General features: G+C 35.4%; 4 protein-coding genes across 6 annotated transcripts; 1 reads left to right on the top strand and 3 right to left on the bottom strand.

The window, feature by feature from the left end:
• Positions 1-1,643: 1,643 nt before the first annotated feature.
• Positions 1,644-5,920, bottom strand: LOC123915601 (WD repeat-containing protein 44-like). 2 transcript variants are annotated; one of them, XM_045966779.1, is made up of 8 exons: positions 5,509-5,920; positions 4,085-5,363; positions 3,867-3,957; positions 3,548-3,705; positions 3,404-3,455; positions 3,151-3,230; positions 2,943-3,036; positions 1,644-2,489 (listed from the first exon to the last, which is right to left on the bottom strand). In XM_045966779.1, exons 2-8 carry the CDS (start codon positions 5,258-5,260, stop codon positions 1,972-1,974), a joined length of 2,169 nt encoding a protein of 722 aa, XP_045822735.1. In that variant the 5' UTR covers positions 5,261-5,363; positions 5,509-5,920; the 3' UTR covers positions 1,644-1,971. The 2 variants fall into 2 exon arrangements, with proteins under 2 accessions (XP_045822735.1, XP_045822736.1); XM_045966780.1 differs by having other exon boundaries at positions 1,644-2,839; positions 5,509-5,803.
• A 2,210-nt stretch (positions 5,921-8,130) lies between these two features.
• On the top strand, positions 8,131-10,950 carry LOC123915600. Its single transcript, XM_045966778.1, has 2 exons — positions 8,131-9,044; positions 9,585-10,950. The coding sequence occupies exons 1-2, from the start codon at positions 8,188-8,190 to the stop codon at positions 10,819-10,821; spliced, it is 2,094 nt and encodes a 697-aa protein (XP_045822734.1). The 5' UTR covers positions 8,131-8,187; the 3' UTR covers positions 10,822-10,950.
• Positions 10,951-13,141: 2,191 nt separating this feature from the next.
• Positions 13,142-20,417, bottom strand: LOC123915598 (probable phosphoribosylformylglycinamidine synthase, chloroplastic/mitochondrial). Of its 2 annotated transcripts, XM_045966775.1 has the most exons (6): positions 18,941-20,417; positions 18,783-18,848; positions 18,599-18,665; positions 17,266-18,463; positions 14,003-17,011; positions 13,142-13,685 (listed from the first exon to the last, which is right to left on the bottom strand). In XM_045966775.1, exons 3-5 carry the CDS (start codon positions 18,638-18,640, stop codon positions 14,004-14,006), a joined length of 4,248 nt encoding a protein of 1,415 aa, XP_045822731.1. In that variant the 5' UTR covers positions 18,641-18,665; positions 18,783-18,848; positions 18,941-20,417; the 3' UTR covers positions 13,142-13,685; position 14,003. The 2 variants fall into 2 exon arrangements, with proteins under 2 accessions (XP_045822731.1, XP_045822732.1); XM_045966776.1 differs by having other exon boundaries at positions 18,599-18,848; positions 18,941-19,094.
• A 176-nt stretch (positions 20,418-20,593) lies between these two features.
• On the bottom strand, positions 20,594-22,588 carry LOC123915599 (putative GEM-like protein 8). The gene is made up of 4 exons (XM_045966777.1): positions 22,432-22,588; positions 22,175-22,261; positions 21,030-21,307; positions 20,594-20,905 (listed from the first exon to the last, which is right to left on the bottom strand). The coding sequence occupies exons 1-4, from the start codon at positions 22,445-22,447 to the stop codon at positions 20,729-20,731; spliced, it is 558 nt and encodes a 185-aa protein (XP_045822733.1). The 5' UTR covers positions 22,448-22,588; the 3' UTR covers positions 20,594-20,728.
• Positions 22,589-22,799: the final 211 nt, after the last annotated feature.

The following is a 22,799-nucleotide window of genomic DNA, read 5'->3' as shown; positions in this document are numbered from 1 at the left end:
ACTCTACTTGTTTATCTTAAAGGTGATTTTAACTACTAAATTACTCGATAAGAAAATAAAAGTCATGAAAGTTTTGTCAATATTAAAATGTTACCCGTGTTTTTTTAAATGAAACTTGTTAAAAATGATAACATGAAAACAAAACATGATATAACATAATCAATTTGAGAAAATAATTTTTTTAGAGTACCAATAAAATAAAGGATGACGCTAAATATTGTCTCTGTCTCTCTGAGGCATTAGTTAAGCATGCCAAAAAAAATGAAGTTAATGGTAAGAAGATAATTTTTTACATTCACAAAGGTGATATTATTATTATTTAAATAGAATTATATTATTTTTTTAGAGAGGGAGAGGATGGCAGGATGCACTAGATAGATGACTAGATTATACATTCTCTAGTAGAAATTCAAACTTTAAGATACAAAACTAGTCGGTCACACAACTCACACCTGATAAAAATATAGCTTTTCTTTTGTCAAGATAATAATGTTACCATTAAGATAATAATGTTTAAATTATATATAAAGATTATTGTTAAATAATACATGTAATTGCCACACACGAACATATTCCATGGGGCATAAGTTTATTAAGTTGTGCATGGTGGTCATTTTTTACTAAACCTCTATCAAATATATTCATCATTCCTAAACCAGTTCTGTATCCTCCTCACCACAATAGGATTGTTTGAATCAGACTCATTTCCCCCTCTCAATTCCTTTGAAGTTTGAATATGGTTTCCACAATATTGATGGTATGGCGACATCACATTTTATATACAAAAACCGGGATTCGTACACTTCACTTATTCACTTTAAGAGTGAAATTAATTACTTGACTGAAAAAGAAAAAAAGAAAAGAAATCACTAGCTAGGCATTTCAGACGTTAAAGCTTCAACCCTTCAATGTGGCATATAATTGGCTGCCCTCTAATTTTGGTCATCATTATCATTATCATTATCAGTAACAATGACTGCCACAATAATTCCAACTTAGATATTGAATAAAGCATATATGAACTTTCAGATTAGAGGAATATATATACATTACAAATCTTTTCAACACATACATACTTAAGCTAAAGAAAGTAAAATGAATGGCTCAAAACCATGTCATCCATTAATTTATTATGCATTAGTCAAAACTTTTCTAACCACATGTTCAATATCTTTATAAAGTGTTATGACTATCATCTTCTTTTGTTCAACAAATGTTTCTCTTATGATTTTATCAAATTCACATAGAAAATGATTATGACACAGAAATTTACTTCAAAGAGAACATGTGGTTAGAAAGGTAAGGTGATTATTTCTAGAAATTTGTATTAACAAAATTTTGTTTGACAAAATGTTACCCTACAAATCATTCATCCAATCAAATTTTCCTTTAGAGGCCACCATCTCAACACACAAATTTGATTAATGTTTTGGGTTGGGCCCAAGGTCAACCACTCACATGATCATGTATGAATGGTTATTAATAATTTGAAAATTAGTGGAATCTACAAATGTCATCATATCTATAAAAAAAATATAAAAGTGAATTAAACATAAAATAGAAGTGTAGAATAAATCATAAAATAATTCTGCAATGGAGTTTGATTGTATCTCTTTTTAAGTAACAATAAGCTGCAAAAAAGCAAAGACAAAAATCTCATTTTGCATTTATGCAAGCACAAGACAAGTGCATAGTTCATTATTCATTTCATGTATAAATTCATGTATCTATAAATTAAAATTAAATGAAATCTTCTATATACTATACAACAATCAGGAATTACATTTTGACAAGGACTATCAGCAAAACTGAAACTTACATTCTCTTAACTGACAATCCTTAAAAATTAAAGAATCATATAATCGATATCGACTTTCGTATAAAGAATAATATTACACGATGGCATCCCAGCGTTACCAAACGACGAATCTTTGTAACTTACTTTAGAATACACCAACAAATTCTCGCGTTTCAAACGCGAACGGGTAGGCCATAATTTTGGTACACTTTTATGAATCCATCAGATCCTGCTGTTAGAATCACTTGGCCCCACAAATGAGAATTAGACATTCCCTTGCAAGCACTTCTCAAGAACTTATACTCTGATTTACATATTGTAGGAGAAACAACAGTTTGCCCCGAATCGAGAAGTGTTTCCTCTGGCCATGTAGCAGAAACCTTTGGGACTAACTCGGAAAGAAATCCTCGACCCATGAAGAAACAATCGGGAGAAGACAAGGATGACCGCTGAATCAAGTTTTCATCTAGTGAAGGAGACAACGGCGTTGACTCAATGCCACACCAAGGTATGGCGATTGTTGCATTGTGGGATAGAAAACTCTCGGAAGACAAAATCTGCTTTGCTTTGGACGTATTCCTATCCTGGCCAGTGTGATTCCAGATACAAACATTTGAACCTTCGCTAAGTGAAACGATATGTTTCCCGTCGGATGTGAAGGAAGCATGCATCCGTCCTGCACTTCTCAGGCCTGAAGGCAAAACAAGAAGAGATATAATAACGGAAATCGGTTCTCAAAGCACACAAAAATTGAAAAGTCCCATATATTTCCAATATCAAGTCCTCATTGCAAGAATTTAAAATACACACGAAAACATCAAGATATGTTAGAAATTCCGTCATGATTGCGGTTTGTCCCTAGCTGCCTTAATTGCGGCAAATCTGAGTTGCCTTCTTTGCAGCCTCCAGCACCTTCATTGTGTTAGGTGCATGAGGGTAGGTTTAGTCACACATCGACTAGTTATGCTTATGATCTTTGCAGTGCTTATAAGCTTAGGCAGTCCTCGTCTTACAAACTGGTCTTAAGGGATTAAATTAGGCCTAGCTCAAATTAAAAGATGCAACATGAGAAGAATTAGGCATATATATGTGGGATGCATTTTATAATATTTTAGAATAAGGAAATCATATGTGAAGAACCTACCTTTGAATTTGTAGATGACATCAACTCCAGAGAGTACACACACATGGGAATCAGCAGAGGCGACCAACAATTTGCTCGGGTCACTGGGCGAAAACTGATGAAATAATCATACAAGATTAATAACCACGTGTCAATAATTTTATATAGGGTGGAAGAGAAAGGAAGAGAATAAACCGGAAAACAGTGCGGCGTGGCAGAAATAACCAACCTGAAAGCCAGTTATCCTTTTCCCCGATGTCTTCTTTTTTCCTTGTAACGACATTTGAGTATCAATTTTCATATGATTATCTGAACAACCAAAGATAAAAGAATAAAATTAGCGTTAGAAACTAGTAATGCTAATTATAATCATTTTAAAGATGGATAATTTAAATTCAGAAACTCTTTTATGTCACAACTCACAAGCATACGATATAATGTAACACAATTCCAAACATTTACAGAGCTAAATGTGTGCATACCTAGGATATCATAAAAACGGCAATTGCCTGCCATGGTGCCCACAATCGTGCCCTGCAATAACAAGCAAAAAATTTAGGAACAAAACAAAAATAGATACTTTCCTGCTACAATGTTCTTGCAGTTAAACCTATAACGAAACAGACCTTTCCATCAGGGCGGAAACATACGGCTGTGACTATCTCTCTGATATCAATGTAATCAACAACCCGACAGCGAACAACTTCCCATATGCGCACCTTTCCATCAATTGAACCACTGATGAAAACATTATCATTGACAGGATTGAAATTCACACACGTCACTGCATCAAAGGAAAATCAAAATGAATTGTTATTTAGCAAAACAAAACCAAATAACATGATATAGGGTGAGAAAAATATAGAGAAATACAGTTACAGAAAAACCAATATTGCCCAAATCATTCAACGCACTTATAAAAAACTAGGTAAAAGAGGCGCGCACCATAATTATTGTGAGAGAAAACTCGAAGACATTTGTTGATCCCTACTTGCCATAAGCGCACTGTCTTATCAACAGAGGATGACAATAGAAACTGCAACAAACCAAAGAATGCAAACAACGGTGAGTTCCATTGATAGAAAACTAAATGATAAGCAAATTTGACGAGCGAGACAAAAAAAAAGACAAATAAGAGTAGATTGCTTCTGTAGGAAACTAACCCCTGATTTGGACCATGCAAGGTCTAAAATGTCATCATTATGCCCATGGAATTCATGCAAAGGTTTTGCCGATATGCGGAAGGTCTTTGGTGGGATAACCACACAAGTTGAAGGAGATGATCTCTTCAACTTCTCTGTTTTGACTAATTTTTCTTTATCTACATCAAAGGGAGCCACACTACCAGTAAATTCATTCATTTTGAAATATATATTGGATGGATCACTGTCTAGAATGTTCAATTCATTCGATCTTACATCCTCAATCACCTTCCACACACGCACAATGCCATCTTCACCGCCACTAGCCAGATATTTTCCATCAAGACTGAACTTCATTGTCAAAATAACACCTTTGTGTGCTTTAAACTCTTGTTCAGCATAAAGAGAGGAAAGCTCCTTAATTCGCTTCTTATGCGGCTGAACACGAACTTTATGTATCCTAGAGTCTAAGTCTTTATTGCAGCAAGTTTCATCAAACTCTTGATTATGATGATAAAAACAAGCAATAGAATCCAGTTTGCTTAACCAACCTTTCTTCATCTTCTTTTTAGCAACACCCAACAATCTAGTGTTTTCAGCATCTCTCTGCAAATGTCTACGAACAAAAGATGACGGCCCAATATTTTTATGAAACTCATCCAAACTAATCAATTGGTTCGAACCGAGAACACGCAGGGTATTAAGCGTTCCATCTTGATCCAATTTATCTACAACATACCGTGTTCCATCATCCAAATTCTTTATCATACATGCCAAATTCTCGGTACCATCACCGCAATTTTCTAACAACCTAGATGCCTCATTTGATGATGAATCCAGCACAATCTGATTTACAGTTCTCAAACCATCCCCACTAGTTGAAGTGATTCGGTCAACTCCACGAGATGAATCTTCTCCAAACTCATCTCCATCAATTGAATTCTCATCATACTCCAAACCCATCCATCTTAAAAAATTGACTCGTCTATGATGAACACTTTCAAGGTTTTTAGTCCAAAAATTGAACCTAGTAACATAATCATTACTACTACTACCACCAGAATAAGATTCTAAACAATAATCAAAACCCTCATCAGAAACAGAACACAAATCCTCACAAGTATCATAGAATTGATCCTCATCAACTTCCAATTCCATATCCACCAATTCCACAACCCTTTTCCAATTCCCCACCATACACAGATACTTTACTTCACAAACAAACAAAATTATAAAAATTAATTCTTCACCTCAATTAAACTTTTTTACTTAGTTTTAGGCAAAAGGGTATCCGAAATAGCTGCAAAAAAGATGAAAATTGAAAAGAAAAAAAATCATAAAAAAATCAGAAAACAGCTGTAAGAAAAAACACGGATTTGAAGTATAAAGCATGAAAATTGGAGCAATAAAAGAGAGGGGAATTGAAATAGAAGATGATTGCTGACCTGGGTTGTGTTCAAAATTGAAGCTTGATCGAAAAATGAAAAGAATTGTTCATAGGGATCTTCGCCACTGTGTATCCACAGAAATACCTACCAGCACCCACTTCTGGTACATACATAAGGGTAGTTAAAGTTTAAAATATAAATAAATAAATAAAGAAGAAGAAAAGATGAGAATTTCAATTAGGATATAAATAATAAAGAAGAAAACATTGCATCGGTTGTGGGTGTAAAATTGAGAATTGTTGAATGAAGAAAAGGATTTGTTTTTGTCGAATTATGACTGCTGACTAAGTCCACTCTTTGATTTAAGTCTATTTCCGTGTTAACACCATTATTACATCATACTACCAACGAATCATATGCTTTGCTTAATTACCACTTTTTTACTCATTCATTCTCATTATGGAGTGTCATTAGTTTATGGAAGTTTATGGAAAAATCTACTAGGGCGTTTAATCTAGGTTCCAAGTCAGTTTTGACACTAAAAAGTAGTTTAAGTTACCTTTTTATCGTAGTTACGGTAATCGAATTATGATTTTTTCTATCAAGTACAGCGTCAATTATTATTGAACCAACTAACGGTTGATTGGAAAAAAGTATTTTGATAACAAGTATAGTATTTTTAAGCTTTGTCAAGGAACTTAATTGTACCTGTGGTCAGGTGTTTGTGGTATTTGCTCTAGGTGGTCGGTCTGGTGATTGTGGAGTGTACTAGGTGGTGTACGTCTTTTAGTTTTTTCATTGGTGTTCCGCTTATATACGACGCATCTGTTTTGTATTTTCGTTTATCCCGGTCTTTGTTCGTCTTGTGCAGAGACCGACTATTATTAATAATATTTTGTTGTTCAAAAAAAAAAAAGAACTTAATTCTATAAAGTTTTTTTTTTTGGGTTTACAATTAGCTGAGAATCGAATCCATGACTTATAGCGTACTACCTAAACCCATCACCACTAGACCAAACTTAGTGACTTACTTAATTGTATAGTTAATTTTTATAAGTCAATATAAATTTAAAATTGTCAAAAAAATAAATTAATTTTGACAATTATAGCATAAAATAAATTTAAAATTCTAAATAAAAAATGACAATTATAGCATAAAATTTCTTGCTTTGATCTTGTACTAGACCAAGGAAGTTGTACCGTAACAAAATTAAATTTTGAGTTTAATTAATATGCTCTGACGGTGTAAAATAGTTTTACACAATCGTCTAATTAATAAACATCATTTTGTCATGTCATGTCAAGAAAGTGGAGTGAAGTGTGGTGATGTGGCGGAAAACATGGTTGGTATTGGTTGAAAGTGTAAAATTATTTTACACCATCGATGCATATCAATTAAATCCTTAAATTTTTACCCAAAAATAGAACATCGCCTCTCCCATAACAACAACGGTTACATTTGCAAATCCTTAAAAAAAACGGTTACATTTGCAAAATTAAAAATAAAAAACAATTAGAGTTAAATAAGTTTTTCTTCTTTAAACATATAGCGGATTTTAATTTTAATCTCTGAAAATAAAAATAAAATATTTTTGCTGTCTCTAAAAGAAATTGTTTAGTTTGTGGTCCTAGTGGAAATAATTTTGGCATGTTCTTGATATTAATAAATCTATCAAAATTATCATATCAATTATCAAGAGGTGTATCGCTACATAAATAAGATATATTATATATTGAATAATTCACTATAAAAATATTTGTTTATAAATAAAGTCTATAAAGTATTATTTCGTGACAATTATTTTTGTCATTGCTCTCTAAATACTAATAGTGAGTCATGCTAATCTTTCAAAAACAAAAGTCTAATGCGTCATCTAAACTTGCATGTTTTATTAACTCATCTGCTATTAGTATTTTCTTTATACCAACAACTAAAAACATATTATTGGAAATACTGATATTTATTTAAGTGATGGGTTTTCTTCAACATACGCATTTTAGAGAGACTCGCATAAGTCTGATGATGAATTTTTAAAGTGTGTTTAAAGAGACACAATTATCTTGTAAAAAAAAAAAGAAGACACAATTATCTATCACTTTTTTTATTAAAAAATAAAATAAAATCATTTACCACTATGTTTATATATTTTGAAGTTTATCTATACATCAAATTGATCTACAATAAAATAAAGTTGTAGATGGACACATGAGTCACACTTGTAAAGATCTTTTCCTGTTCAAAATCATTTTTTCTTGTCATCCTTCTATTATGTTAACCCCTTTTTTTTTTTTACCCACTCAAATAAAACCTTCAATGCCATCAGCATGTGTTTTTTGTGAGTGTTTTTATTTTGCCGCCCAAAAATAACCGATAGATCTTATGCTTACTGTAATGAGACAAAATAAAGGGAAGGGTCTAGAAACTGATGAGTCAGCAAATGAGGAGTGGAGGGTCTCACAAGAGGCAAATGAAGGTCATTCTGTTAAGCTTGATGCGAATTATCACACTAAGGGATTTTATCACACATGGATAGTATATATAGTGAACTAGGAGTTATTTCTCATTTTTTATGTGATTGGTGAAGTTGTTATTCTTCTCTCCCAAACTCTCTTTTCACATCTCAAATTCATTTTGTATTGCAACTATTTGATCTATGTTTAATAAGAATGATTCCTACCTTAGCTTTATTTCCTATTCAATTTTAGTATCATTTCATTGGTGCTTTCATTCTCACCATGGCAGAGTATGTGAAGAACATCGCCGAAAAAGATCGATGGGATCGATGGGAGAAAATGCACGCTCGCAACAACGCTGCTTTCGACAGAATCATCTCCAAATTGGAGATTCTACTTCAACACTACAACTGCTCGCCGAGCTCTTCCCATGGTGCATCGAACTCACCCAAATACATCCCTACACCAGAACCGTTGAATACCAATTTATTGATGCATGATGAATTTCGTTTATCTGCAAAACAGATCGAGGTTCCTTCCGTTAGTGAGCAGAAATTATTGCAAGAAGAAATTGTTGCTTCCAAATCGGTGAACGAAACTCTCTTAGTTTCAGATACAATTGTTCCCTCCATGGCACCAATCGTGAATCATGTTGTAACCAAGGACACTGCCCTGCCTTCTTCGGATGCATTTCTTCCATTCTTGGAACCGATTCTGGAACCTGAATCTGTCTGTGAGACGAAAATGGTGGAAACAGTGACGCCGACATGTGATGTCGATAACGATGTTGGAAAACTCGCCATAACAGAGTCATTCACGAGGATTCATGGAACACCAAGACAGAGGGATCGACGATTCACTAAAATTGGTTTGGAGGTTACTACAGAGACAATGGCCTTGATTTCACAGCACGAGCCACAAGATAACGAGTCAATTTCAGAATGGCTATGTACAGCAAAATCACCATATCCAATAATAATGTTGTCTAGCTCGATACAAACATGCCTTTCTCATGCTCGACGAAATGTCTCAATGAAGTCGCTGCTGCCAAAACCACCAGATTGGACCTATCGCACAATATCGAATCCTCCACAGCCACCTGCACCACCTGATCAGACAAGCTGTGTAGTTGCTACCAGGTTTGCTGATCATATTAAATCTTGGTATATTGAATATAGCATTGTGGTGGGTACATTAGGCAAAATTAAAAATGAAGCATGTGGTACAATGTTCATTTTGTACGATGAAAATAGTTATAGATACATGAAATTAAAGGGTGGTAGGATAGAATTGTCTCATGGCTACTTTCTTGTAGTTTACGGTATCATTAAACTAATAGAAGCACTCTTAGTCGCTAATGAGGTTCTGTCAAAAATTAGTCCTCTGGACAACCACTTTTGTGGATTTGGGGAACATGGAATTGCACCAGATAATGTAGCTATGACAAATGGTGTTGGTAATAATGTATCTATTGGAGAAATCGCAACTACTCTTGAAATTACACATGGAAAATCTGTTTGTACTGGATTGTTAAATGCTCCATCTTGGACTAATATTGAGTATCATAGTTTTCTTGTTGTGCTCAATGTCTTTGAGAAGAACATTAAATTTTTAAAGAGATTGGTTGGGACTAAAAGTATGGGAGACATATGGTATTTCTCTTATGAAAAATTTTGTAGGTCTATATGCTATTTTCAGTGGACAAAGAATAGAAAGTTGAAAACTCAAAGACGTGTATGCGGCTATAAAATCTTCACTGGATGGAAGCAACAAAAGCTGCTGTCAAGTTTGTTTTTTCATGTGTCAGGGGATTATCATTCTTCTTTGGTTCAACTTTGGAGGAATTTTAGAGAGGAAAATATATCAATTGAAGAGTTTGTGTTTGCTCTAAAGGTTGTTAGCCATTGCTTGCTTACTGATGCAATGAGTATTTGGAAGGAGAAATATTATGAAGCAATCATTGCATGCCGGAGAGCATCAAATGATTTTAGGACTCACAAAGGAGAGACTCGTTCATCATGTTCACCGTGGTTGGATCGAGAGTATTGGTACCGGATTGAATCACACATTAATGACATTCTCATGATATGGAAAGATCAGTTGGTCCATTCATTCAGTGACTGTTATGCACACTATGGCAGCATTCACAAAGCTTGTGACCTATTTCATGATGTGCAGAAGAAGGATATGATAGCATACTATTCTGCAATGACTTACAACTGTGAAATGAATGCCAACATGATTGATGAGTTAATTGCACCAATAGTTGGCAAGGGAGTTGGCCTAAACTACACCACTTGTATTGGAATTGTCATTGTTGTGCCTCTTGAAGATGTTGCTGCTTCATTAATTCAAGTTCCGTGCCTGACTTATTTTTATGTGGCTTTTACTACACTAGTACATTTACTGAGTGTACACACTTCAATAATGCCAGCTGTTACAAATGTTGAGATGGTAGGAATGCTTGGATCTTGGTCACAAAGTGCAAAGCTTGATCTACTTTGTGTTCATCTTATTGTTTTTCCATGGCACTCCAAGAAATGGGATCCGGGTGGATTGTCTTTTGGCGCGGTGTGCTTTGCTTTGAACTTGGAAGTCATATGGAAATATGTTGCTATCATCCAATTGTATTCTCTAGTCCATAAAGAAGGCATGCTTAACTTGGAGCTTACTTTAGGAGTTACTACTCTCAGTCAACACCTTTATCTTAATTTCAACCTTGAGGACAAGGTTGGTTTTAAAGGGGATGGTATTGTAATGAGACAAAATAAAGGGAAGGGTCTAGAAACTGATGAGTCAGCAAATGAGGAGTGGAGGGTCTCACAAGAGGCAAATGAAGGTCATTCTGTTAAGCTTGATGCGAATTATCACACTAAGGGATTTTATCACACATGGATAGTATATATAGTGAACTAGGAGTTATTTCTCATTTTTTATGTGATTGGTGAAGTTGTTATTCTTCTCTCCCAAACTCTCTTTTCACATCTCAAATTCATTTTGTATTGCAACTATTTGATCTAAGTTTAATAAGAATGATTCCTACCTTAACTTTATTTCCTATTCAATTTTAGTATCATTTCACTTACCACATCCGTGACTTAACTAATGGGTCTATGATCGATGAACTAATCATAAAATAATAAAAAATTATAATTTGTTATGAATTATGTTTCTGTTCTGTACGTGTAAATTGTTGTCTTTTTCAGGGTTGTGTGGGAGGACAATATTTTGATTCTCTTCTCATATTAAATTTTCTATATACTTCTTCTAGTGTTGTCAACATGGTAAGGTGATTAATTGTCTTGGCTCCACCTTCACACCACCCATTTGCTTCAAAAAAAATAAAAATATATAGATCTTCTCGAATAGATTAGTGATAGAATATGATTTGTGTATTAATAGATTAGTGGTAGGATATGATTTGAGTGTCTGCAAAGTTTTTGGTTCAAATCTCCATAATGTTACTTTTTTCTGTATAATTTTTGTTATAATCATTTTAAATTAAATTATAACCGATAAAAAGCCACTAGATTTGGTCTAGTGGTGAGGGATTTGGGTATTACGTTATAGATCCTGGGTTCGATCCCCAGCTCGTTATAAAAAAAAATAAATATATAACCGATAATATTATTTTTTTGGAAAACTTATGAATTAAAATTAATACATATTACAACTTATTCACAAACTCAACAACCGAGTCATTTCAATATTTGTATAAAATTTAATCCTTAATTAAGATATCTCTTATTTGTGTTATATACAATCACAATTATTATTTTGTACTACTTTTTATGTAATTTATAATTTAAATAGAGAATAATTATTTTTAAAATTTTTGTATTTTTATTAGGACTCATTTTTAATATTCAAACATAAAATACTATATATATCAAACACTTCCTTCTTGATATTTCACGAAGTGTTTGTGTCGTGTCGTGTGTTTAGAAAGTAAGAGGCAGGGTTTGGCAGATTTCAAGTAGGTAGTGGTGCTTGTGTCGTGATTTTTATTCTTTATACTTCCTTTTACTATATTTAGCATTAGTCATATATATGACCACATATGTATGTGTGATTATTAAACTATGTGGGTTGGCTTTTGAGGGATTAGATTGCATACTATATATATATATGACTCGTAAGCACCGTCTTTAATACCATAAGTATAGTATTAAATAAATAAATGAACAGCAATGGCATGCCAACGATGTTTATCCTTTTACTCTAAGAGAAGAGAGGAGATGACAAATCAAACAGCTCAACAAGTCTTTCTATATCATCATCTTTGCTTCTTTTCATTTTATAATCATCCAAAGAGTCTTTGGTTATTTATCACAATCACAAACACTTTTTTATATATATTAAATGTTGATTCACCAAAATATCAATGAGAGGTAATATTCATGCATTTCAAGTCAAAAGGAGAAAAATAAATCAAAATACTACATACATTAGGTCAAAGGAATTAAATCAATTACATATTACTAATAATTATTGCACATTATTATTTTTGACTCAATAATTGCACTTTTTTTTTTGACATTTCATCACTTTCTTGCCATTAATAATTGCAATTTTTTTGTCTTAGATGAAGTAGTAATCCATTGAAATTAAACTCACATATAATTTACAGGTTCGAATCCGGATCACGACGTCCGACCTAACAATTTCAACTTTTTGTCAATTGAACTGTGACTTATGGGACAATAATTGCACTTTTTAAAATGACTAGCAAAGGTAGTATTCATACCTCAAATTAAATGTCCAATTTAGTTTTCAAGATCATACTATTATTTTTTTTGACAAAAGATCATACTATTAATTTAAGAGTCATGCTAAACAGTGTCCCGGGCACTAGTTAAGCATACCAAAAATATAAATAAAAGATAAAGCTAATGTTGATAATATAACTTTTTATTACACTTTCAATGTATTGAATGCACAATTTTCAAGACAAAATTTCTTTAGTCAAATGTTTAACCAGTGCTCGGAGCACTGTTCAGCATTTTGCTTAATTTAATCACCGCAATATTCTAAAAAATTATTCTATTACTGTTACAAGCTTCTTTTTGCAAAGGAAAAAGATACTTATAAGTTATATCAATGCTGAAGCAAAATAAAAACATTTAAATAATTATATAGATTGCAAGACTAAATACAGTTATAGGTCCATAGTCCATGATCAAGTCAAAATTTATACACTGCCATATGAATGCAGATTGTTAATTTAGTCCATGAATCATGTTTCTATTGATGACAGTCCAAAGTTTCTATTCATGACAGTCCAAATAATCAAATACTCTAAGATTTGTTGAAATCACATAAGATAAAGAAACAAACAGAATTTTCAAGCACATTACATTATGTCGTAATGATAATAAGAAAATGCTTCAAATTCATCAAAAACGTAAAACTGTCGGAGTATTATTTATCGCTGGCTGCATTATACCAGCAAACTCCGACTATCACTCCCTCCCTTTCCTGCAAAAAACCAGTCAACAAGTCTGTTTGCTGCTATTCCAATTCCTATTTCTCTGCCAATACATTTTCTTAGACTATAGCTAACACACTAACAATGTAGATTAAGAAAGAACAATTCTATGCAATCCACAAGTACTAAGAAAAGAATGCAGCAAAAACAAAATGAAGCTTCTGTTGAATTGATATTTGGACCGAAGAATAAAGGATGGCATTTAGGTCTTCGAAAGAGACACAGCTTCTCCTTCAGACGAGTGCCTGGTTTTCCTTGCCAGCAAACAGTGAGCGTTGAGGATATCTTATTCCTGACAACAGATCAACAGGATATCAACTACAGTTCAATCATACCTAAGTCATAACCGGTAAAATTATTACTAAAATAAAGTTATCATAAAGCATCGGAACAGCCCTTACATGAAATTTTAGAATCAAAAGTTAAGATTTCAGTACAACAAATGCAGAACCCTTTTCTTAATCGGGAGTGAACAAATTGAGGTAAAACAACATAATACACTTAATAGAGATATTTTACTCGCTCTAAAAAAAAAATCTCATAACCTCAATGACGTTGGAAAAATTCTTGACCCAACCAAAATAATAAAATTTAGGAGAAAAATAATACCTCATATTTCATCTTGTGAACACCAATCTCTAGCATTCTGGAACATGCGCAACCAAGGACTAGGACCCTTCTTATCAACATTCCACAGCTTTGGATACCATGGATACTGCCACATTAAGAAGCAACGCTCTGGATGAGGCATCATTGCAAGATGTCTTCCATCCGGAGAACAAATAGCCGCTACTCCTAAAGGAGAGCCATTTACATTGAAAGGATATGTCTCTGTTGGATTACCAGCATCATCACAATATCTTACAGGAGCTAACTCTGAATGAACAACGCGTTCCAGCACACCTTCATCTGGGAAATACGCTCTTCCTTCACCATGAGCAGTCCATATCCCCATTGTACTACCAGACATACCTTTGAACATTATAGCCGGTGAGTCCTTTATTGTAACATTTGTAAAGCGGCATTCGAATCGCCCGGACTCATTGTGAATGAACCTAGGCTGTGACAGGTCGCCACCAGCACCATGCACACCCCCAACTCGAGGTCCTGGTACCCATCCTAACAAAGCCATGAGCTGACAACCATTGCATACGCCTAGACTGAAAGTGTCGGGACGCTTGTAAAACTCTTGAAATTGTTTTAAAACCGACTCGTTGAATCTTATAGAAGCAGACCAACCTTTTGCAGAATCAAGCACATCGGCGTAGCTAAACCCACCAACAAACACAATTCCACGGAACTCTTGCAAAGAGACCACACCATTAAGAAGGTCTGACATAGTAACATCCCATGGTTCAAAACCAGCAGCATGAAACGCTGCAGCCATTTCTCTGTCTCCGTTGCTCCCTTCTTCTCTTATCACAGCTACTTTAGGTTTTAAAGCAGCAGACATGTACTTATCATCGGTGAAAGAAGGAGTATAAGTCAGTTCCCATGAAGGTTCGTAACGATTTTTAAGACCTTCTCTCTCCATATCCACACAAGAAGCCAACCTTTGGAATTTTTCCAGCTGAAAACTAGTATCTTCCCACATGTCCCTAAGAAGACTAGTTTTTTCTTCCAAATAAGTCACCCCATCAACCTTAACTTCGATCGATGGAGTGGCAGTAACTTGACCGATGGTTTCAGCCAAAACTCCCACATTGTTCAATTTATCCATCACAATACCCAAATTTTTCTTGCTTACCTCAAGAACTAACCCAAGCTCTTCTGCATATAGTGTTTGGAAAAGGCTATTACCTTGTGAATTCAAGTTCAAAATAAGTCCACGGTTACCGGCAAATGCCATCTCTAAGGCACAAGTTAGGAGCCCACCGTCACTGATATCATGACCAGCGGAGATCAGTTCCTCAGTAAGAAGCTCTTGAACACCTTCAAAGACCTTTTTAAGATAAGGAATATCATCAAGATCAGGACAGTCATCTCCAACTTGGTCAAATGCTTGTGCAAGAGCAGATCCACCTAATCGCCGCTTTCCCTTTGACAAATCAATATGAAGCAAAACACCGTCATCTTCAAGTTTCAAATCTGGAGTCACAGTTTTTGTAATATCAGGACAAGTAACATAAACACTGATTACAAGATTTCCAGGAGCCTTGACAACTTCGCTTCCAGAACGGGCTGCCATAGAAAGGCTGTCTTTTCCTCCATCAATAGCAATACCAAGTTCAATCATTGCTTCCGACAAAGATATAGCAGCATCATACATGGCAGCCCCTTCCCCGTCAAGCTTGGCAGCGTACATCCAATTGCCACTTGCCTTGACATCAGAAAGTGAAGTCACCTTTGCCCATACAAGATTGGTGAGTGCTTCTCCAACAGCTAACCGAGCCATCGCCTTTGGGTCTAGCAGACCTTTGATTGGTTGTTCCCCAATGGCGCACGCACCTCCAGTCAAGTCAGTAAAAGTCTGAGCGGTAACAGCGACATCAGCTAGGGGAATTTGCAAAGGGCCAACAGTTTGCTGTTGTGCCACTAGACCGGTAACACACCTATCGACTTTTGTTGTCAAGAAGCGTTTTGAACAGACCGATGGTAATCTCAATACCCTCTTTAGAGAATCTATGACTGTAACCCCAGGGGCAATATCAAGCGGCTCTCGCTCATAAACAATTCGATTAAATTCAAATGATTTTTGAGGCATGTCACCAAGGACCTTCTCAAGTTCAAGATCCACGGCAGGGGGAGGTGGAGGGAGTCCATTTGAGAGACACTTCTGAGTTGCTAAACCATCAACTAACACAACTCGTCCATCGCCACTAATAGTTCCAATCACGGCCATTGAAACCCTTTCCCTTTTACAGATTGATTTTAAGAGCTCGTGACTTTCGGGCTTCACCAAGATTGCATCTTGCTCCTGATACTCTGCACCCCAAATCTCTAGAACAGACATTGTATGATCACCAACCACAATTGATCGGACATCAATCTCAGCACCCTTGGGGTAAATAATTTCCTTCACAACATTACAGTTCCCACCAGCACCTTGATCATGAATACTCACAATTGGATTTTTATCCCCCAACTCAATACAGGCACGAACAAGACGGTACAGTTTTTGTGCCATCTCAGCATCCCCACGTTGCACGGCATTGAAATCAAGCTCTGCATCATTCTGCCCACTAACCATGCTCGAGGCTGCGCCACCTCCCATCCCAATACGATAAGCGGGACCTCCAATTTTAACAACCAGCATTCCAATGTCAGGCTCTCCTTTTGTTATATGATGGTGGTCAATCTGCCCAATTCCTGCACTAAACATGATCGGCTTCAACCATTCCCGTCTATCCCCACTAGGAAGTCTCATTCCAAAAGTTCTACAGAAACCTTGGATCAACGGCTCTCCAAATTTGTTGCCGTAGTCAGATGCACCATTACTTGCATCTATAAGAATCTGCAACGGCGGTGCCAAATTTGACGGGTAAGTAAATGACGGATCTTCCCACGGAGCATATAACCCTGATGTGTTGAGATTTCCAACACAATAACCAGCTGTAGCTGCTTGGACAAACGAACCCCTTCCTGTTGCATGTGTATCCCTAATTCGACCTCCAGCACCTATAATTTTTAAACATCAAAAATGAAAATTATCGATCTAGTAAACTCGTCAATGAATTGTCATGATATTGTTAATTGTTAATAAAAAAGGATGTCCGGTAGCTGCTTCAGCGGCTGAAATAGCTCTAACAAAAATTGAAAAAAGATTTCCTTTTAATTGGCGATTAATCGATTATCAAAAAAAGTTACGAGATTTATATTAACTGCATTCAATATAAGTTCAAGACACATAAGGACTATTTGCTTAGTTGTACCTGTCTCTGCACCAGGATAAGGTGCCACAGCACATGGAAAGTTATGCGTTTCAGCTGTAAATAAGATATCCATGTCGCGTTCTGTCAAGTTTAACGGGCTTGTTGAACCAGGCTGAACTGGTCGCAACGGCTTCACTTGAAAACCCCTAATTGCACTTGAGTTATCCTTAAAGCCAATAACTGAGTTATTCAGATTTGCCTGTAACGTGCTTTTGACAATTTGCATAAGAGTCCTATTCATAGGTTGTCCGTCAATAAAGATCTTTCCGGTAAAAAACCAGTGCCTGCTATGTTCACTGTTGGACTGAGCAATATCAAACAATTCAACATTAGTTGGATCACGCTTAATGTCTTCTCTGAAAAGTTTGGTGTAGTATTCCAAATCCTGTTCATCAAAAGCAAAACCCATCTCCAGATTAATCTCTTCCAATGCCTTCCGCCCTTTCTCCATTACAGGTATATAATAATAATCTTCCGGAACTACACTGGTCTCGAAGGATGTTAGCTTCTGAGTATAAACACATTCAGTCATCCTATCATGCACCATAGCTGCAAATTCACTAATTTGATGTTCTTGTAATTCACCATTTGTGTACAACAAATACCTCCTTGACCGTTCCAAACGATTAACTTCCGTCAAACCACATGCTTGGCAAATTGACACAGCATTCGCAGACCAAGCTGTGGTAAAAGATAACCTGGGACCAACCTCTACAATAACTTTCTCCAAACCCTCCTTACTCTTCTTCTCAAGAAAGCTCTCAGTTCCCAAATTCTCGGGTTCAAATGTTTCTGAAAGAAGCCATCTAAGAACCGAAAGCTTTTCGCTCGAAAGTTGTGAACCAAGACCAACATTAAAGCATTGCTCAGTCTTTAAGTCCACTATCTGATTAGAGATTTTCGCTTGAGCTTCCTTTAAAATCTCAGCAGCTGCACTTTCTTGGATAAACGGTACACGGTACAAATGAATAACTTCCGCAGAAGGCTTCTCAATCAAGCCAGATTGTTGTTCTACTGAACCTGCAACACTCCCAGTAACCACAACTCTTGGATTTTCTTGAGCTTGACACCTCAAACGCAATGACTTACGGGTTGAACGAGTCGAAACACGACCCCTATTACAAAGGGTACCCCAAAGCAATTGGCTTCTATGTTTTTCAGGCTTCTTTGCCAAAAACAATGTTTGTCTACATGTACCCTGAAACCAAAATCACAAACCCCATAAACACAATTGTACTAAATGGTCCATTCCAACAACATGGTAAAAAAAAAAGAGTATTTTATGATGCTTATTGAAATTTGAAAGAGAGGGAATAAAGTAAAATGATGAAACCTGAAGGAATTCAGATACCCCAATTTCTCCAGGAGCAGCCATATACTCGATCAAGTATTGGGAAGCTCTGAAATAGAGAGAAAAAATCAAACTTTTAAGAACTAAACAAAAGCAAAGGAAAAAAGTGTGCAATGGTGAGTGATGGGTGTAACTAAATTTTGGTGTTAAACGATAAAGTTAGTACCTTTTAAAGAAAGGGTGGGCGCAGAGTAACGAAAAAGTAACAGTGGCGAAGCTTGAACAATGGGTTCTGTAGAAACAAAGAACCTTAGAAATCTAAAGTTCAGAAGAAAATAACAGAGAGATAGAGAGAAACAACGAGATAAGATAATAGCGCAATACCTTTGTCGGAGGTGGCGGACGGCGATGGGAAACGGGTGAGAGGAACGGAGAAAGAGAGAGTTAGTGCGGCGGCGCGGCGCGGCGACTGTGTGACACACTGACCAGTGTTAGTAGAAGAAAGAATTAAGGATCTTTGTTTGTTTGTTTTCGTTGTTGGTGTTACTCACTTCACGGGCCGGGCCGGGTTATATTTAATGGGCTTAGAGTTCCGGAACCCGACATTGGAACCGGTATTACTGTACGTGTCCCTTCTTTCTTTAGATTCTTTCTCTGTACCTTTTTCTATTGCTGAATCTGATTCAAATGCTCCTTTTTTTTATTTATGGTTTGTATTGAAAGAAAGAAAAATAAAAATGGAATCCTGGTCCTTTTAAGTTTGACATTTTAGCTACTCATCTAAGTTTAAAGATATCAATTGGTGGATCAACGGCTAAAATCAACGCGAAATGAGAAACATGAGATAAATGGTTGGAGAGGATATGTATCCTTCATAAGCGTGGAGCCTCATTTAGTGTTGGTTTTTTGACCCAAGTGTCATTTTTTGAAATCAATATTCCCAACTTGCCATCTTTTGAAAATTATTTTCATGTCACACTTTGACCGATCTTGTTTTAAAAAAATTCAAGATTAATCAAAGTGTGACATTTGGGAATATAATTTTCAAAAGAATCAAAGTGTGACACTCGGGATATAATTTTCAAAATGTGACAAGTTGGAAATAATGGTTTCAAGGTGACACACTTGGTCGAAAAGCCACAAATGTTCCTTCTTGTTGGTCCTTTTGCTTGGCTAGTTGTTTAATTTTCCTTGCTTTGTTGTTGTTCTGATGAATCTCCGAATCAAAGACTATTTGATTTTTCGGTGTCTTTCGTCGCGTAAACAACAATCAACAACACTAATCAGAGAAATTGGAATATGAAATACCAATACCCACTTTTTTGTGGCTGTCAACATCCAGAAAGGGAAAACCAATCAATTTTTGCGAGAACAAAATGACCCCGATCGTCTTAGATACAAATACCAATACCGACTTTGTTTTGCTGCGTGGAGAATGAAGCGTCGTCAACATTGCAATTTAAAAGTACCTGTTTGAGGTTTGGTCCAAGTGGATAAAGTAGAGCCTGCAGGAGCATTTCTGTTTTATGATCTCTGTCGACGGTAACTATAGGCCTGTTTGCGCCTGCTGCCACTCTACCAGCGTGTTGCTGCCACAGTCTCACACACACACCAACGAAACAGGCTCCAACAAATTGTTTCAAACTTTGTTATTTCTTTGCTAAATATTCCAAAGCATAGCCACAACACTAGAAACTTGCTCCTCGGTTAAGTGCTGCAGAATTGTGAAAACGGTTGGAAATAATCTATCATTCTGTTGTATAATAAGCTAGAGACCAATCTGTTGCCAACACTGAATGCTATTGGGACAATTAGACTATCTTCCGCACCATCTTCACAAAAAGCACAGTAACTCGAGCAATTCACACCCGGTCATGCCTCCAAAAACTCTAGTGAGAAGACAACCTCTACAAATACGCCACAACATGTTTTTGTATATGCTAATCGAAATAGTAATACATTATGAAAATTGGGATAAGCATAATAAGTATTGTTACCAACGAAAGTGGATTGATGAGGCAACTATGCAGTACATAGTTCATACAATTATAATTCTATAACTTAACATTGAAAATCCCATTTACATAGCAGAACTTCCTGATATGTCAAATACCTATGTACATCTCAAATATAAGAAAAACTAAACAATGTGCAATTGCATCTTTTTGGGGGCTAAATAGACATAGAAATGGCTTTCTGAAGATTCTTAAAAGCTTTCTCGTATCGTAAAAATCCCATAAACCAGAATTCAGAATCATCTTGAGTAACTATTTCTATATACTTTTGTTCTTCCTGGTTCACATTCTGTCCTTCATTAACTTCTTTTACCTTCCCAATTGGTATCATAACCTGCATAATAAAATGCACCTAATTAAATCCTTGTCATCAAAGTCGACTCAATCGATAAAGACTAATTAATCATAAAATTTTACGTTTAATCCAAATCAACCGCAAACCAAATTACAATAATTACCTTATACGGTACCTTGACCGTCTCTCCTGCTATTGCAGAAGAGAAGGTTATTGGTCTTTCACTACAAAATGCAACTTTTTTGGTGGAGATAAAGAGAACTCCAGCAATAGGACCAGCTGTTGTGTATAAATAGCATTGTGAAGCCTTCAAAACTTTCTCTCCTTCTTGCATACCAAAAATATTCTTGAAAATGTTCCCTCTACCACCTTCTTGTATTATCCTTGCACCTAAACTCAACTTACCCTTCAGTGTCTCTGATAGTTTAGGACCTAGTTTTACTGCAATCCAACATATATGCCACATGTTAGAAATGTATCCACTATTCAATAGAAGTTACACACAGAAAAAAAGTTGGTTTTTTAAGTTGTCTTATAACACACAAATTTGACATCAAAGTGTTGGGGAGTCTGGGGGAACTCGAGAGAAACAATAGGGTCAATGCTCCAGGACCACGAGAGAGACGCCACATCTCCACTCAAAACCGTAAGGCATTAGGTTAATGGGTCACCTCTCTTATAAATCCAAGATTTTTCCCATACATATAAATCCAACATTTTTCCCATACATAATCGATGTGGGACTGTTATCTCGAATGGAAAAATTTCAGTCGAACCAGGGACTTAATCACTTAAACTTGAAATCCAACACAAAGTTCAACAACAAGTTAAATTAGATAGTTAACACAATTCAAATATATGGTTAATTAGTTTCGGTAGATGGTCGCAACTCATAATCATTCTGTAGTGACAAGTGTGAGGTGAGTTAAGTCGGACATTATTTAGAAAAGTGGAGATTAAACATTTATAACTAAGAGGATTCATAAACCTAACACTTAAAGTTTTGGGTTAAGATGTGGTGTCCAACTCACTATATAGTTGTTCAAACCTCAATATGGAAATGGAATTATGGATGATCCTATTGCTAACCACATTTTGGTCCTTAAATTTTTTTTAGTTCTATTCGACAAACTCAAATGAAAAGTTGACAACAAAGACCAAAGTGTCTAACATCTATAACTTATGATACCAAAACAAAACAAAACTTGAAAACCAAAATGAAACTTAAAAATAATTGAAGATGTATTAAAAAAAAAACATTGTACTAGTATTTAACTTGTAAGAGAAATGTTTTGAAAGGTGAGTTACCATGTTCATGAATCCTAAATGCAAAGCTGCTTTTTTTCCTGCTTGTTGATTTCTTGTGCTCCATAGTTGCAGTTGCTGTTTCTTTGGCTGCAGTTACAAGAACCACATAAGTATATTATTATTATTATACTTATATATTATATTATATTATATTATTATATAGTTTGATATACGCGTTGAAAAGAATAAATTTGACTTTATAACTTAATTCTTAATTGGGTTGGATGAGAACAGTGTCTTATTAATTGGAGGGTTACCTGCAGAAGAATTCATCAGTGATGGAAATTTCTTATTTCTGGAATCCAAAAAAAATAATAATAAAAATGAAGATTTAATTGTTATTCTTGCAAACAGCTGTCCAAGGAAAATGCTTGGAAAAAACTAAGATAGAGATGGCTTTTCTGAATTTAATTTATTCAATTGGCCTACTACGCGTTTTTTCTTTCTTTGTTTTAGAATTCTGTGACTTTTTTGTTTGTTTTAGAATCTTCTACTATGTGCATCGGTGACTTACTGACTTATAATATGCACCACTGATTACCTGGTGTATGGTGCACAAGTCTTCGATATTTTTATAACGAATACGAATTTTAAAAAATTCATCGTTGGATAGAAAATTTATATT

Source organism: Trifolium pratense, linkage group LG3 (genome assembly GCF_020283565.1).
Source record: "Trifolium pratense cultivar HEN17-A07 linkage group LG3, ARS_RC_1.1, whole genome shotgun sequence".
Taxonomy (NCBI): Eukaryota; Viridiplantae; Streptophyta; class Magnoliopsida; order Fabales; family Fabaceae; genus Trifolium; species Trifolium pratense.
Note: the sequence above shows the minus strand (reverse complement) of the source record. Positions and strands in the feature narration are given on the sequence as shown.

Excerpts from the sequence above, each read along its gene's own strand:
- LOC123915601 (XM_045966779.1), bottom strand. The coding sequence starts at position 5,260 with ATGGTGGGGAATTGGAAAAGGGTTGTGGAATTGGTGGATATGGAATTG. Across the intron at positions 3,958-4,084 it reads TTGCATGGTCCAAATCAGGG|TTTCTATTGTCATCCTCTGT; the intron begins GTTAGTTTCCTA and ends GGTTTGTTGCAG. Across the intron at positions 2,490-2,942 it reads TGTCATCTACAAATTCAAAG|GCCTGAGAAGTGCAGGACGG; the intron begins GTAGGTTCTTCA and ends TTTTGCCTTCAG.
- LOC123915600 (XM_045966778.1), top strand. The coding sequence starts at position 8,188 with ATGGCAGAGTATGTGAAGAACATCGCCGAAAAAGATCGATGGGATCGA. Across the intron at positions 9,045-9,584 it reads AGCTGTGTAGTTGCTACCAG|GTCTATATGCTATTTTCAGT; the intron begins GTTTGCTGATCA and ends AAAATTTTGTAG.
- LOC123915598 (XM_045966775.1), bottom strand. The coding sequence starts at position 18,640 with ATGGCTGCTCCTGGAGAAATTGGGGTATCTGAATTCCTTCAG. Across the intron at positions 18,464-18,598 it reads GGGTATCTGAATTCCTTCAG|GGTACATGTAGACAAACATT; the intron begins GTTTCATCATTT and ends TTTTGGTTTCAG. Across the intron at positions 17,012-17,265 it reads TTATCCTGGTGCAGAGACAG|GTGCTGGAGGTCGAATTAGG; the intron begins GTACAACTAAGC and ends TAAAAATTATAG.
- LOC123915599 (XM_045966777.1), bottom strand. Across the intron at positions 21,308-22,174 it reads ATTTAGGATTCATGAACATG|TAAAACTAGGTCCTAAACTA; the intron begins GTAACTCACCTT and ends GTTGGATTGCAG. Across the intron at positions 20,906-21,029 it reads CGGTCAAGGTACCGTATAAG|GTTATGATACCAATTGGGAA; the intron begins GTAATTATTGTA and ends TTTATTATGCAG.